Here is a 12,307-nt window from a genome sequence, read left to right on the forward strand (position 1 = left end):
AGACCTGGGCGAGGTGGGGCCCTTTAGAGCCAAAAAGGCTGGCTGCCTCCTGTAGGCTCCCAGACCTGCTGGCATAGGGTGTCCCCTCCTCACCAGAGTGTCAGGGAGGCCTGGGAAAGGGAACCCCCAGCCTGCACGTCTGTGGTGTCCCAGGGCAGGTGCCAGCCCCCAGCGGAAGGAGGGTCCTGGGAATGGCCTTGCAAGCCCTTCTGAGGGACAGGCCTGTCTTTGGCCAGGGCACAGTCCTTCCGGGGTGCTGTCCGCCCCCTGCCCGAGACCTCTCTCCTTTCGTGCTCGGAGTAACAAGGCGAGCCGGAGCCCCGGCATTCCCGACGGCAGGCTGCGGTCCACGTGGGCCTGGGCCCCCCGCGTGGTGTGGTCCGTGAGCTGCGGTCGCGCCGCTGGGTGGGGCAGTCACTCGCCTTCTCTCATTTCTGCCCAAAGACAGAGTCAGCTCAAAACCAGAAGTGCGTGGTGGCTCGGGGCGAGCCAGCCCAGAACAGGCTCCGCCCTCCAGCACAACAGTGACAGATCCTGACGCGGTCCTTTCTCCCCAGACCCTCTGTCCTTCTCCGCCCCGTCCTTCCCAGGGGCTCTGCCGATGGCCACGGCTGGTCCTTCCTTGGAATCTCTGCCCGCACGGCTCCTTGCGGAGCTGGGTTTTTTCTCTCTTGAAGCAAAGGTCCCTGTGCCTGTGAGTGTGCCAGCTGGTGGGCACCGATACCCAGAGGGCTTCTGAGGACTGGGCAGACCTGTCCCAGGGGCACCGCTGCTCTCCTTGGTGGCCCACTGTGTTTCCTTCATGAGGCTGAACACTGACCTTGGCAGGCCCTGCCGGGACAGCTGGTTTGGCAGAGGCGGTAAGGGCCGCGTTCCTCTCATAGGTCGATGGTGAGATCTCAGGGTACCTCCTGGGGCCACCCTAACGCCAGGCTCCAGTGGACACTGGCACCCCGGGTACTGACACTCCTCCTGGACACATCTGCGGGCGTGCTGGGAGGACAGCTGTGGAAGGTCTTGCCACTGACTGGAGAGGCAGGGGCCGCTCAGCTGCGTCCGGCGGCCAGGCGGAAAGGAGCACCTTGGGCGTCAGGTACACCTGTGTCCCGGCCCGTCCACACCCAGCCCGAGCGGAGACGGGCACCGCGGGGCAGACGCAGAGCTCTGGGTGGCAGCTGGCTCCGGGTGGCTCAGACGCCCACACGCAGTAGGGCAGAGGGTGGCTTTCTTTAACTTCCATCACGCCACTGGGTCTGGAGTCTTCGCGGCCCCACATGGTCCTTTCTTAGACAAACAGAGACGCCAACACTGAAGACGATGCTGGAGACCATCCGTGTTTGGTTTGAGGACAGAGAGGGGAGCACGCATCCCGAGTGGAGAGCCGGCTGCGTCCTCCCCTTCTGCGGGGACGTCCCCGGCAGGTGACACGGGCCTCTTGGCTGCTACAGGAGAGAAACTTTTGGCCCTCTCAGCTGTGTACCTGAGAATACATGTGTCTCCCTTAGTTTTGTTTAAAAAATAATCTAGACTTTCCAGGAAGGTACTTTATCATTCCACAGGCTCGCAGAGTTGCTGAGTAACAGAGAAATAAGAATCACTTAAATAAATGGAGACAGCCACACTGAGAACCCTAGAAGAAAACATTGGGAAGGTCAAGAGAAAGTGAAAATGAAAATGAACTCTTAACAGTATTATTAAACTTTTAACATGACATCAACACTTAGCGTTGAGGATGTTTTTGGACTCTTTGTTTAAATAGATGCTTTTAAAAGAAATGCTTTACATCTGCTGCCAAAAGCGGAAATAAATAGCCAAAGGAAATGGATCATCTAAGTTCAATTTTCTACAAATTTCTCCCTAAAGTGACCTGGTCCGATTCGTCGGTGCACGCTGGGGATGGTGACAGAGGGGTGGTCTGAAGGGAGAGGCGCCAGTGGGTCCTGCCACCCAGGCTCAGAGACAAGGAGCTCACCGTCCTCCCTGCGGCGGTCACTGCCGTCATCTGCACTCGCTGGGGTGTCTCCACCAGCCCCAGCCTGTTCCCGAAGAGGCGCTCAGTGAAGGAAGATTCAAACGGGGCCCCGTCTCCCTCCAACTCGAGGGGCGCAGGGCCAGGTGGCTGAGATGGCTGCTGGGGGCCGCTCCCGATGTGTCTCGCCAGGCAGCTGCGCTGGGGTCCCTGCCCGCGGGGCCGAACACACAAAGGGAGGCCCCGGCGTCAACTCAGTGCCCGGTGGGGCCTGCAGGCTCTGCACACGCGGTGTCTTCGCCCAGGGGCTCTGTGCACACTGGGGGTGGCGTGGGTGGCGGGGGGATGCTGGTGAGGGTGCGGAGGCTGTGGGGGTCGACGGGGGGGACGAGGGTCAGTGACTCGACGCTTAGTGTGTCGGCAGTGTCCTCGCAGAGCAGGGAGAGGGTGGGCTGCGGGGCGGGGACCAGGCTCGGGGACAGGCTGGCTGTCTCCAGGGCTGCGCCCCTGGCCACAGTCTTGCTGGGCTTGGAGTCTGCTTCTGTTTCGTTGACGATCACCAACTGGTCAGGAAGGTGAGGCTGAGGTTGTTCTGGAATCGTGGGGGCATCTGGGTTGGGGGAGAAAAAACAGAAGTACCTTGAGCCCTGGAGCTACTCTGCTCAAGCCGCACCCGCTGCTCCCTCCTGCCCCAAGGCCCAGGGCAAGCTAGGTGGGAGATGGCTGGCTGGGGGTGGGGGCACAGGGTGGCTCCACTGACTCCTTTTGGGGACACAGAGTTGCTAAATCCAGTCTTAGTAGGCCTGGGAAAAATGTGTCAGGGCCCAAGGTTACCCCGACTTACGACGCCAGGGAAAAATCGGGGCCTGCGCAAAATCACCGTGTGGATTACGAAGCGCAGCTCCTGGGTGCAGAGACCTGGCCCAGGCAGGCTTACGTGTGGGCGGATCTTGGACTATCTGCCTGATGACAAGTCCTTGGGCCTGGGTGTGCCCAAGTACTCAGGTGCTTATAACTTCAGGCCATTTCCACAGTCTACATTCGGTGACTTTTACCCAAGGGGAACTCATTGCAATACTTAAAAACAAAAAACAACAACAAAAAAAAGGAATTTTCAAACCAAAACAAAACCTCAGCTGCGATTCATCCTGATGCATCCCTTGCTGTAAGCACGGAGTTAGGACCCGCCGAGGGGCGTGACCGCTCCGGCCACTGCTACGCTGATCCAGGGGCCAGGGGGAGAAACCAGGTCAGGAGGAAGGCAGGTGAGGTTCCACCCGATGCAGTTATTTTTAGAGTGGCAATTTCTTTTCTTGGTGCTTCTCAAAATCCTACAACCAGATGATGGCCTATTTGCTTTCCAATGACACGTCTGCCTGGACAGAAACACCAGATGCACCTGGAGTTCACTGTGCAAAACGTCCTCCAGGACTTCAGACGCCAGTCATTGAAAAGCACGGGGCGGCGGCATGCGGCACGCTTGGAAAGCCAACTCCTGTCCGTGCCGGTCAGGGCTCCACCAGCCCGGGCAGAAGGCGCCGGCCGCGCTGTGCGGAGCGACCAGTTTTAGGGCGCCCTGCGTCCCAGGGAGGATGGCAGGCTTGTTCTGTTGGGTGTGCTTCCACTTATTTATTTATTTTCCTCTTTTAGATTAGGCCGAAATAAAACAGAACAGCAAACTGAACACAGAGTCAAAGAATGGAAAACTGAAGCGCAAAATAAAAGCAAACAGCACACAGAATGGGATGCAGGGCGGGAGGAGGGCCCCCGCCGGGGAGGGAGGGCACGAGCAACGGACAGACTCTCCCGGAGGACACTCGGCACTTCTCCCCACGGGACTCTGGGTAAAACGAGCTCTAAAGGTCCCAGCTAACTTCTTCCTGGGGCTTTTTTGAAGACAGAGAGAGAGGGAGAGAGAGAAAGTTCCAGAGGCAACCACTGCACGCTGCATGGGCTGCTGGGCTGTCCTCACTGTGGGAGGGGGCGAAGGCGCCCGTAGACACCAGTGGAAAAAGTGATTTGAGGTGTGATCTGAGCCCAGAAGTGCTGAGCAAACATTACATACGAATTCTGGTTTCTCTGAATTTCAACTCATTTGCTCCATTCAATGAGGACGCTTGGTGGCACTGGGCTGGTGTCAGCCCAGGCTTGCGGCCCGAGCTGGTTAGAGCCGTGGTTCTCTGACAGGCTCACCTGCCCAGGCGGGTGGGCGGGAGCGTCCCTGCGGGCTCACACACAGGTGGGTCCACATGTCAGTTTAGCTGCTCGGGAGGGGCTCAGAAATGACTAAGTCCCCAGTGGCACTGTCCGGCCATCTGGGGACAGGGAGGCAAAGCGTTTCCTGCACGTTTTCTCAGCTGTGCTACGGAAGCTTCCCGCCTTGCTCAAGCGTGCATTTGCATGCGGATAGTCAAAGAGGCTGGCACGCCTCACCCTGCTCCCTGACGGGGTTTTTGGGGATGAGGATATTCAAGGGTGTGGAGAAGCCGTAGTCAAATATATTAAAAGGAGCAAACCAACTAACAAACCAACCACACGCGCAAGACTGGTTTCCTCTTTAGGAAGAGAACCGACAATTTGTATTAAAAGGGTTGGCTTTTGCCTTAAAAGTAGCCTATTTTTTTAAAAAGGAAAAAAAGCAACCTCTCCTTAGCCACCACCTACCACATTATCTTGCTGTCACTGTGGCTGTTTCACCAAGAACTGCTTCCCGAATGGGATCTACACATTTATCCAAGCAAGGAAGAGGAAAAAAGGAGAACTGGCCAGGTTTTTACCCCGGGGGAAATTTCCCAGCGAGGAAACATTTTTGGGTCGAGGGCTGAGCGGCAAAGGTCACTGGGGAACCTTTGGCTGGGCCTGCTGGTGGCTTTCAGCTCTAGAGTCACAAGCTGGGACCAGGCCCAGGAAACGAGGGATTCGGAGAAAAGTCTGACTTCCTGGCCATGGGCCGGGGAGACAGACCTGAGGCCAGAGTGGGACACCTGGGACGGCCATGTTTCCGTGAGCGGTGGACGGGCCTCCCCGTGGCCCTGGCCTGCCAGGACACCGAGTCCGGGGCCCCCACGTGCCTGGCCGGCACCTCAGACCCTCATCTGCAGCTTTGGGGCTGGTCCTCCACGGACCCTTGTCAAGTGAGTGAGAGTTTCCAGTAAAAACCTGGGTTTGCTGTGCTGGGCCAGGAAAGGCAGGGCTGGGGGATGGCGGGAAGAAGGGACACCCACACGGCAAGCAGAGGGGACAGCTCAGAGGAAGCAGCTTTTAAACAGAAAAGAAGGCGAAAGGCTCCCAGCTGACAAGCGCAACTGCCGATGCAGGGGGAGCGTCAGAAGCCACAGGAGAGGTGTCACGGGGAGGGGCGGGAGGGGCCCGACAGCGAGCCAGGCTGCCGGGCAGCGGTCCCGGACCAGCCTCGGCCGTGTTTGGCAGCCTGGGCGCTACGGTGTACAAGGGGGATGAGGCGTTTATAAGGGAAATGACTTTTGCCACTTAACTTTGAGTGAAGCTGGGAGAAAAAGGAAAAGAAAAAAAGAAACTGGGTGACTTGGTTGTTTTCACACATTCTCCATTCGCCAGCCAACTGCCGCCCGACCCCCGTGGCCTAAACTGGGGGGTCTCGGCAGGAGGACGGAGCCCCCAGGCCGCGCAGGTCTGGCGTGGAAGGACTGACCCCAGGGTCGGTCGAGGGCCGGGGCGCTGGTCTCGGATGAGATGAGGCCACAAAGGGAGCAGGCAGGGCGGCTGGGGGGAAACTGAGGACACGCCAACTTGGCGCACAGCTCTCTGCGCGCAGGCGCAGCCCGCCTGGCCGGTGCAGACCCTACCGGCTGTGGAAACGCAGCGTGGAGTGGACGTCGCGGCCCAAGCGGCTAACAGAGGAGACCTGCCTGAATGGACTGTGCGTGAGGTGCCGTGGCAGCTGCCGTCGGAGCACTAAACCCAGTGGCCGCCGTGACTGTCGGCCTCCGACAGGCTGAACACTCGCCGGCGTCCTTTCCTGCCACTCCTGACTAGAGGGAAAACACAGCGACAGATCATAGAAAGCCTTTAACAACGGACAGCGCAGGCGACACAGAGCAGCAACGGACGCTGAGCACCGACGACAGGCAGGGGGGCGGCAGTGCCCGGCGTGGGCTCGTGGCCGCTGGTGCGCGGGGCGCCCGTCCCCCGTGCAGATCAAACGTCCCCGCCCCGCCACCAAGACGAGGCAAGGTTGGGACATCTGAGGGTCAGGGACAGAGAGGGTAGGTCCTGTTGGAAAGGAAAGACTTTAGGTCGTCAGCAACAGCTGGTCTCGGTCAGAAACCTCAGGGACAGAACAGAACTGCCTGTCAGTGTAGACGAGGACTCGGAGTTCGGACACGAAATCCCCGTGTCCCCAGGACGGTCTGAGGGGGGCAGGGTGCGGGGTGGCAGGATGGGAGCCAAACCAGCTAAGTGAACCGAGCAGATCTCTCAGGGGTCTCGGTGTCACGCCCTGGAGCCCTGAGTCCTGGAGTTCTCCACGGGCCCCCCCCCAGTCACAGAGCTACCCCTCCGGGTGGTGCCCTGGTGACCTGGTGCAGGTGGCCAAGCGGTGGGCTCTAATTGGCTGAAACAGAAATGTTAGGAGCACCGCACTGCGAAAGGAGGAGCACGATCCCGGAGGCGAAGCTCAGCAGTGACGCCGGGCAGCGCGGCAAGGCGGGTCACGCAAACGCCACGGGCTGCACGCTGGAAAACGGCGAAGGTAAAATTCCATGTTATGGGTATTTTACCACAATAACGAAAATGATGCCACGGAGAAAACCGGGGAGAAAAGACAACATCTCTTGCTCAGGGTTCTGTCCTTACAAGTCCTGTGGGACTGTGGGGACCGGGGCAACGACACGAGGGTGGGTCTCAGGCTGTCTGGGTCTCGGTTGGCCCCAACGGGAGGCGTGCTGGGGCGAGGTGGCCCTTGCAGACAAAGGCGCGGGAGCAACCGAGGACGGGGAGACAGTGGCCACCACCAGCAACCAGACCCTTCTTTCCTTCTGTGAAACCTCGGGGCAGGCGGCCACGGCTCGTAATCCAGCATGCTTTGAACATGGACACTGGAAAGAGCAAGCTGGCCTCCACCCCGAAAGTCTTCTGCCCTCCTCAAAGCAGCTCAGCAGAGCGTGTGAGACCCAGCCAACTCGGAACTTGGTGTAGGTCGCGGAGTTCTTGTCTGAGGAGATGGTTTTCTTACCACAGTCCCACTCAGAGACCGTATGTGAGTGTGATGGTGTGAGCATGTGCGTGTGTACGCGTATGTGTGACTGTGTGCAAGCGTGTGGGAGTACACGCATGTACACTGCGTGGGTGCACAGGGGTATCCCAGAAGATATTTCTAAACTATTCCTACTGGCCCCACTTCTGGCTCTAAAACTGGATCTATTTTCCTTTTTCTGCCATGTGTTCTTTGCAATTCCAGCTTCTCAAAACCATAAAATGTTTAAGGGGAAAAGAATGCTGATTCCAACCCTGCAATTTCCTCACTAGGGAGGGGGCTGAGGCCTTACCGGGCCAGCCGGGCGGGACGTGTGGGCGACAGGACGCCCGGCTCCTGGACACTTGGGCTGCACAGGGGCCCAGCTCTCCCCACAAAGCCCTGGGGACCCCACAGCACGTTAAAGCACAGCAGAAAACAGGCCAGAGCATCTGGGGCTAAAACCCACCATTCCAGTCCCCTCGGGCTCAGCTTTGTCAGGGAAACAACTGCCAGCCACCATGAGACCCCTCTGCTCCCTGGTTGGCTCCTCCGGTCACCAGGGATCCAGTGTGACCCTCCCTTCAGTCTGCAGCCAGCGCTGTGGCCAGCCACTCACGAGCACCCGCAGCTGCCTTGGTGTGCGACGCAGACGCAGACACAGGCGCTGCCGGCACAGGGGAGCCCCTGGGGGCTGGCAAACCAGGACCCCTCAGGGCTGTCCCCTTCCCCCTCCTGGCTGAGGGGCCCTCCCTGGCGCTGGGCCACAGGCCTTGGCTCTGACGGCCGTGGGGACTGTTTCTCAAAGGCAGCCTGTCCCCCGGTCTGTACTCAGAAAGGCAGACGGCACAGGCAGACCCCAGGGAGCGGGGGAAGGAATCCACTGTCTCCCGCAAGATAGTGGGTTTGGGCCTCAGCGGACCCGTGTGAGACCCAGGGGTGCCTTGCTCACGACCCCTGGCCTCACCAAGCCCTCGTTCTTCGGCTTTCAATTCCAGTGACACCTCCTGGGAGCCTCTGGGGCCGCCCAGGGCTGCCCTGCGCTGGCTGTCGGAGCCCCCTGCACGCCTCCTTCCCTGTGGTTTATAACGGCACGTGTCTGCGGGCACCTGACGGCCTCGCCGCCCTGCTCGCCTGTGAGATCCACGCTCTGCCGCCCTGACCCTCATGCCCGTGCGTAGCAGGGACTCGGCACAAACCTGTCTGGAAAACATTAATACAGTCGAGCAGGGCTGGGGTTCCCGAACCCTCAGGAGATGAGAGCTAGACAGAGGGGCCACTAAGAGGACTGAGAGGCCCAGCAGAGGCTGGGCAGGTGGGGACACCTCTCGATCAGGTCCCAAGTCCACAGAACCAAGAGGGACAGCCTGAGCCTAAATCCTGGAGCCAGACTGAAGGCCCAAAGGGAAGCTGAGAACATCTGGATTTGGGATGAACAGGGGCCTCTTTCAAACCCAGGCAGGAAGCCTAAGACTCCGGAGCGGGACAGAGCGTGGAGGCAGAAAACCCAACCGAGCATCAGTTGGTTTCACTCCCTTGTTTGGAGATGAACACACAGGGGCTGGCAGAAGAGACATGGCTGTCTGGGGTCGCCCACTTTGCTGCTGATTTTGGAGGACCACCAGGCCTTTCGGAGGGGGCCTGTGGCTTTTCCTGTGGGCCCTAGAGCAGCCGTGCACATTGGGGGCAGAGATGCAGGCCAGGCCCAGCTCTCTGGGACACCCCTTGGAGTGTCCTGAGACAGGCTTAGGAACCGTGTGGGATGTTCTGCTGGATGTTTCAGAGGGTGGAGCCCGGGCCTTGGAGCTGCCAGGGTTCAAACCTGGGCTCTCCCGCTTGCTGGCGGCATCATCTTGGACAAGTGACACGGCCTTTCTGAGCCCGCGTTTTCAGCTGCACAAGGTGAGGTGTGATGTGGCAGGATTCAATGAGGGGCGGCTGTGAAGTGCTAATGGGCACAGTGCTGGCACACAGCAGGCTCGTTTCAGGAGGAGGGTCGGCTGGAATGCCACTCGGCCGGTGTGCACGGAGAGGGCCGTGCAGTGGCTGTGGCAGGCACCCACGCCGTACCAACTGCCAAAACAGTGTGAAGGTCACCCCTAGCTTTTAACAGTACCGTTGAACAATTCAAGTTTTCAAAACTGTGGAGCAGAACCATGGAAAACAGGGCCTGTCCCGGTCACCTGGTGGATGGCATCTCTCGTGCACTTTCCCAACCTGACACCTGACAGTGCAGAACTCGGCTTCAATGGCAAAGAAGCCACTGGAGTTGGCCAGTTCCCATTTCAAAGGCCTGGCAGCCGCTCTCTGCAACGGGAGCTTCCCGGACCCTGGGAGGCTCAGTAAACCCAGGGACAGGAATGCTTCTGACTTAGCACCGCGCCCTCAAAAACCACTTTGAGGACAAGTGGCTCCCTGGTGGGGCTGAGCTGTCCTCTGCAGTCCAGGCTGAGGGCAGCGGGTGGTCAGGGCAGAGGGGGAGCGGCATCCTGCCGCCTGGCTGGCCCTCCGAGGATGCCGTCTCTGGCAGATTGTGGCCAGGCCCAGCGGATGGAAAAGTCTGGTGAGCAGGCGCAGAGGGCGGGTGTCCCAGATTAGGAGCCTGAACTCTGGGCCACACTCCAAGCTGGTGTCAAACCGGGCAACTGGCAGAAGGGCTCCCGTCCCAACAAGAGCTGCCTTCCTTCTGTCCTTGGCTTTCCTCCGGCGCGGCTTGGTAGGGTGCCAGGCAGATGTTAGAGCCACCCCTACAGGGAACATGGGAATGCCACATGCTTTGCTCTGGATGGACTGGGGCGGGGGGCTGAAGCTGGCCTGGAAGTCTGGCAGCGAGACAGGAGGAGCTCACGGGCCGACGCGCTCTCCTAGGGATCAATAGCTGCGTCCCAAGGCGTCCGTGTGAATGGGGCACGAGCGGCCGCCAGGCAGGTCCTTCATCAGGAGGTGAGTTATCTCGTATCTGCGGAGTCGGACAGGCAGGCTGGGCCTCAGGCTTTTACTGTCACGCGGCATAAAGAATGAGGCCCCGCGCACTCGCCTCCACCAGCCTGCCGGGACGCGCCACACGGGAGCGGGCACCTCGGAGGTCCTGACTATCACTTATCGGCTGCAGCCGCCTGGCCACCTGACAGCCAAGCTAATGGCCCCTGGATTTCCGAGATGAGAAGATACGTCATTGGCACTGTGCAGGGAACGGTGGGGACGGGGACGGAAGGGCTGAGGGAGGCCAGAAAAAAGTGCACCCTGCAGACACCAGCCTGCGGGAAGGCGCAGCGTCCAAGGCCCAGGTGTATTTTGGTGAGCATCTGTGCACAGAGGCCTGATTCTGATAATGTGGGTCCTGGCAGGTTTCGGATTTAGGCAAAGAAGCACACGGCTCATTTGTTCACTGAGCTGTCGGCTGTGGCTTCTTAAAAATCAAAGACAGGCATCCACGGCCACATCAGGAAGGGACCTTTTAGCCCAAATGCGAGGTAACTATGTGCGTGTGGGTGCACACGCAGATACAGAAATGCACACACGCAAGCAGGTGGACGCACACACGAGCACATGAACACACACCCCTGCGTGCCTGCCCCCGAGCGAGCAGGAGGGCAGGATGAAGAGGGACACTGAGGGCCGTTCTGCCTACACTTCCCAGCCACGAGCCTGGGAGCAGTGGTGGCAACTGCTTAGAGGTGCAGCCAACCTTAAATCGGGGTCAGAAACAGCTCAGAAGGGGCGGTCCCCTCCCCCCAGCCTGGGCCAGCCAGAGGGGCAGGTGCTGAGTGGAGGGCGGTCTCCCTGAGGGGGCGAGCGGTGACCTTCCTGCCTGGGCCTCGTGAATGTCAACAGGACATGGAGACAATGGATGCTACACTGTGGGGGAGTGGGCCCCCCAGTCTGGGGTGCCTGAGCCCCGGTCACAGGTGCCAGGAAGCTGAAAATGCTCGAGAGACGTACAGGTGCCCAGGGGGATCCTGGCTCCTGGGGCTGAGGGGACGGTGGCTGAGGGCCCCCAGTCTCCCCGGCGCTGCAGTGGCACAGCCCTGACACGTCTCCTCTGTCACGACCCAGCAATCCATGACCTAACAAGAATCAGGTCAGGTGCCTCTGAAATAGGCCGGCGAGGGCTCTGGACCGGATCTCTCGGGAACCATGAGGTCAGGCCCGAGTTGGGGGCCCCTCCAGGTCCATGCGGTGCGGCTGGGGCACAAGGCCTGCCCGGGTCTGGCTCCTCCAGCTGCATTCTGGGGCCTGTTGCTGAAGACACACGCCTGGTGTCTTCCCTGCCTGAGGTCTCTGGCAGTGCAGCGAGGTGCCCACGTATAAATGGCTCGCGGCAGCCAGGGACAAGGGTGGGGGCACGTTCCAACCTGCTCCAGGCTGACTCATGGTTTCCCTCCTGCCATGTTTGAAGCGGCGTAAGTTAAAGGACGGCAAGACGCAACTCCATCGCATCCTGCCAAACTCTCAAAAGGTGGCGAAGTGCACCTGCTCGGACAAGGGGACCACGCCAAACGTGGAAAGAGGAGACCGGTATGTCACGGAGGGGAAAAAATGAGCAGAGACACGATTCCCTCCCCCGAGTGAAAACCATTGCCTCAGAAAACCTCTCCCCGCGATGCCCAAGACTTCGGAGGTGACAGTGGGGAGGGGGGGTTCAGGCGTGGCCCACCTGCCACCCATCAGCTCTGCAGTCAGCGACGGCCTCGCAGTGGACCAGCCTGAAAAAGGAGCGAGTCCTCCCAGCCCGTGGGCAGCGTCATGCTAGACACGCAGAACACGCCTGGGCGGCAGTGTCCTCCAAACACCGTGACAAGGAGGGCCTGGGGGTCAGTGGCCATGGCGGCGAGGGTTCATGGGGTTCTCCAGTTGTCCCCCCCACCGAGTCACGTGACCCATACCTGCTGGGCTCTGGGCCACGGAGGGGGTGGAGGACGAGCTGGCGCCTCCCGAGTCGCAGTGGCTGGTGCTCCCGCTGTCGCTGGGGCTCCCGCTGGCAGAGGGCGGCGACTGCGAGGACAGGGTCGGGGAGCTGTGCTGATTTATGCACTGGGCCACGGCGAAGCCTGCAAGGCAAGGTGGTAGGTGACCAGGTGGAAGGAGCTGCGGGCCCAGCAGGGGCTGCCACCCCCACACCATGT

At 60.1% G+C, this 12,307-nt stretch overlaps 1 protein-coding gene across 4 annotated transcripts in view; it reads right to left on the reverse strand.

Moving 5' to 3' along the window:
* Positions 1-1,151: 1,151 nt before the first annotated feature.
* The window catches only part of CLEC16A (C-type lectin domain containing 16A), a 198,314-nt gene continuing 187,158 nt past the window's right edge, over positions 1,152-12,307 (reverse strand). For all 4 annotated transcript variants that reach the window (XM_069486925.1, XM_069486923.1, XM_069486922.1 and 1 more), the window contains 2 exons: positions 12,068-12,232; positions 1,152-2,579 (listed from right to left, as the gene is read on the reverse strand). In XM_069486925.1, the coding sequence (XP_069343026.1) occupies positions 2,224-2,579; positions 12,068-12,232 (521 nt within the window). In that variant the 3' untranslated portion in view covers positions 1,152-2,223. The remainder of the gene's footprint in view (positions 2,580-12,067; positions 12,233-12,307) is intronic.

The sequence above is a fragment of the Eulemur rufifrons genome, chromosome 14 (genome assembly GCF_041146395.1).
Source record: "Eulemur rufifrons isolate Redbay chromosome 14, OSU_ERuf_1, whole genome shotgun sequence".
In the NCBI taxonomy this organism is placed as follows: Eukaryota; Metazoa; Chordata; class Mammalia; order Primates; family Lemuridae; genus Eulemur; species Eulemur rufifrons.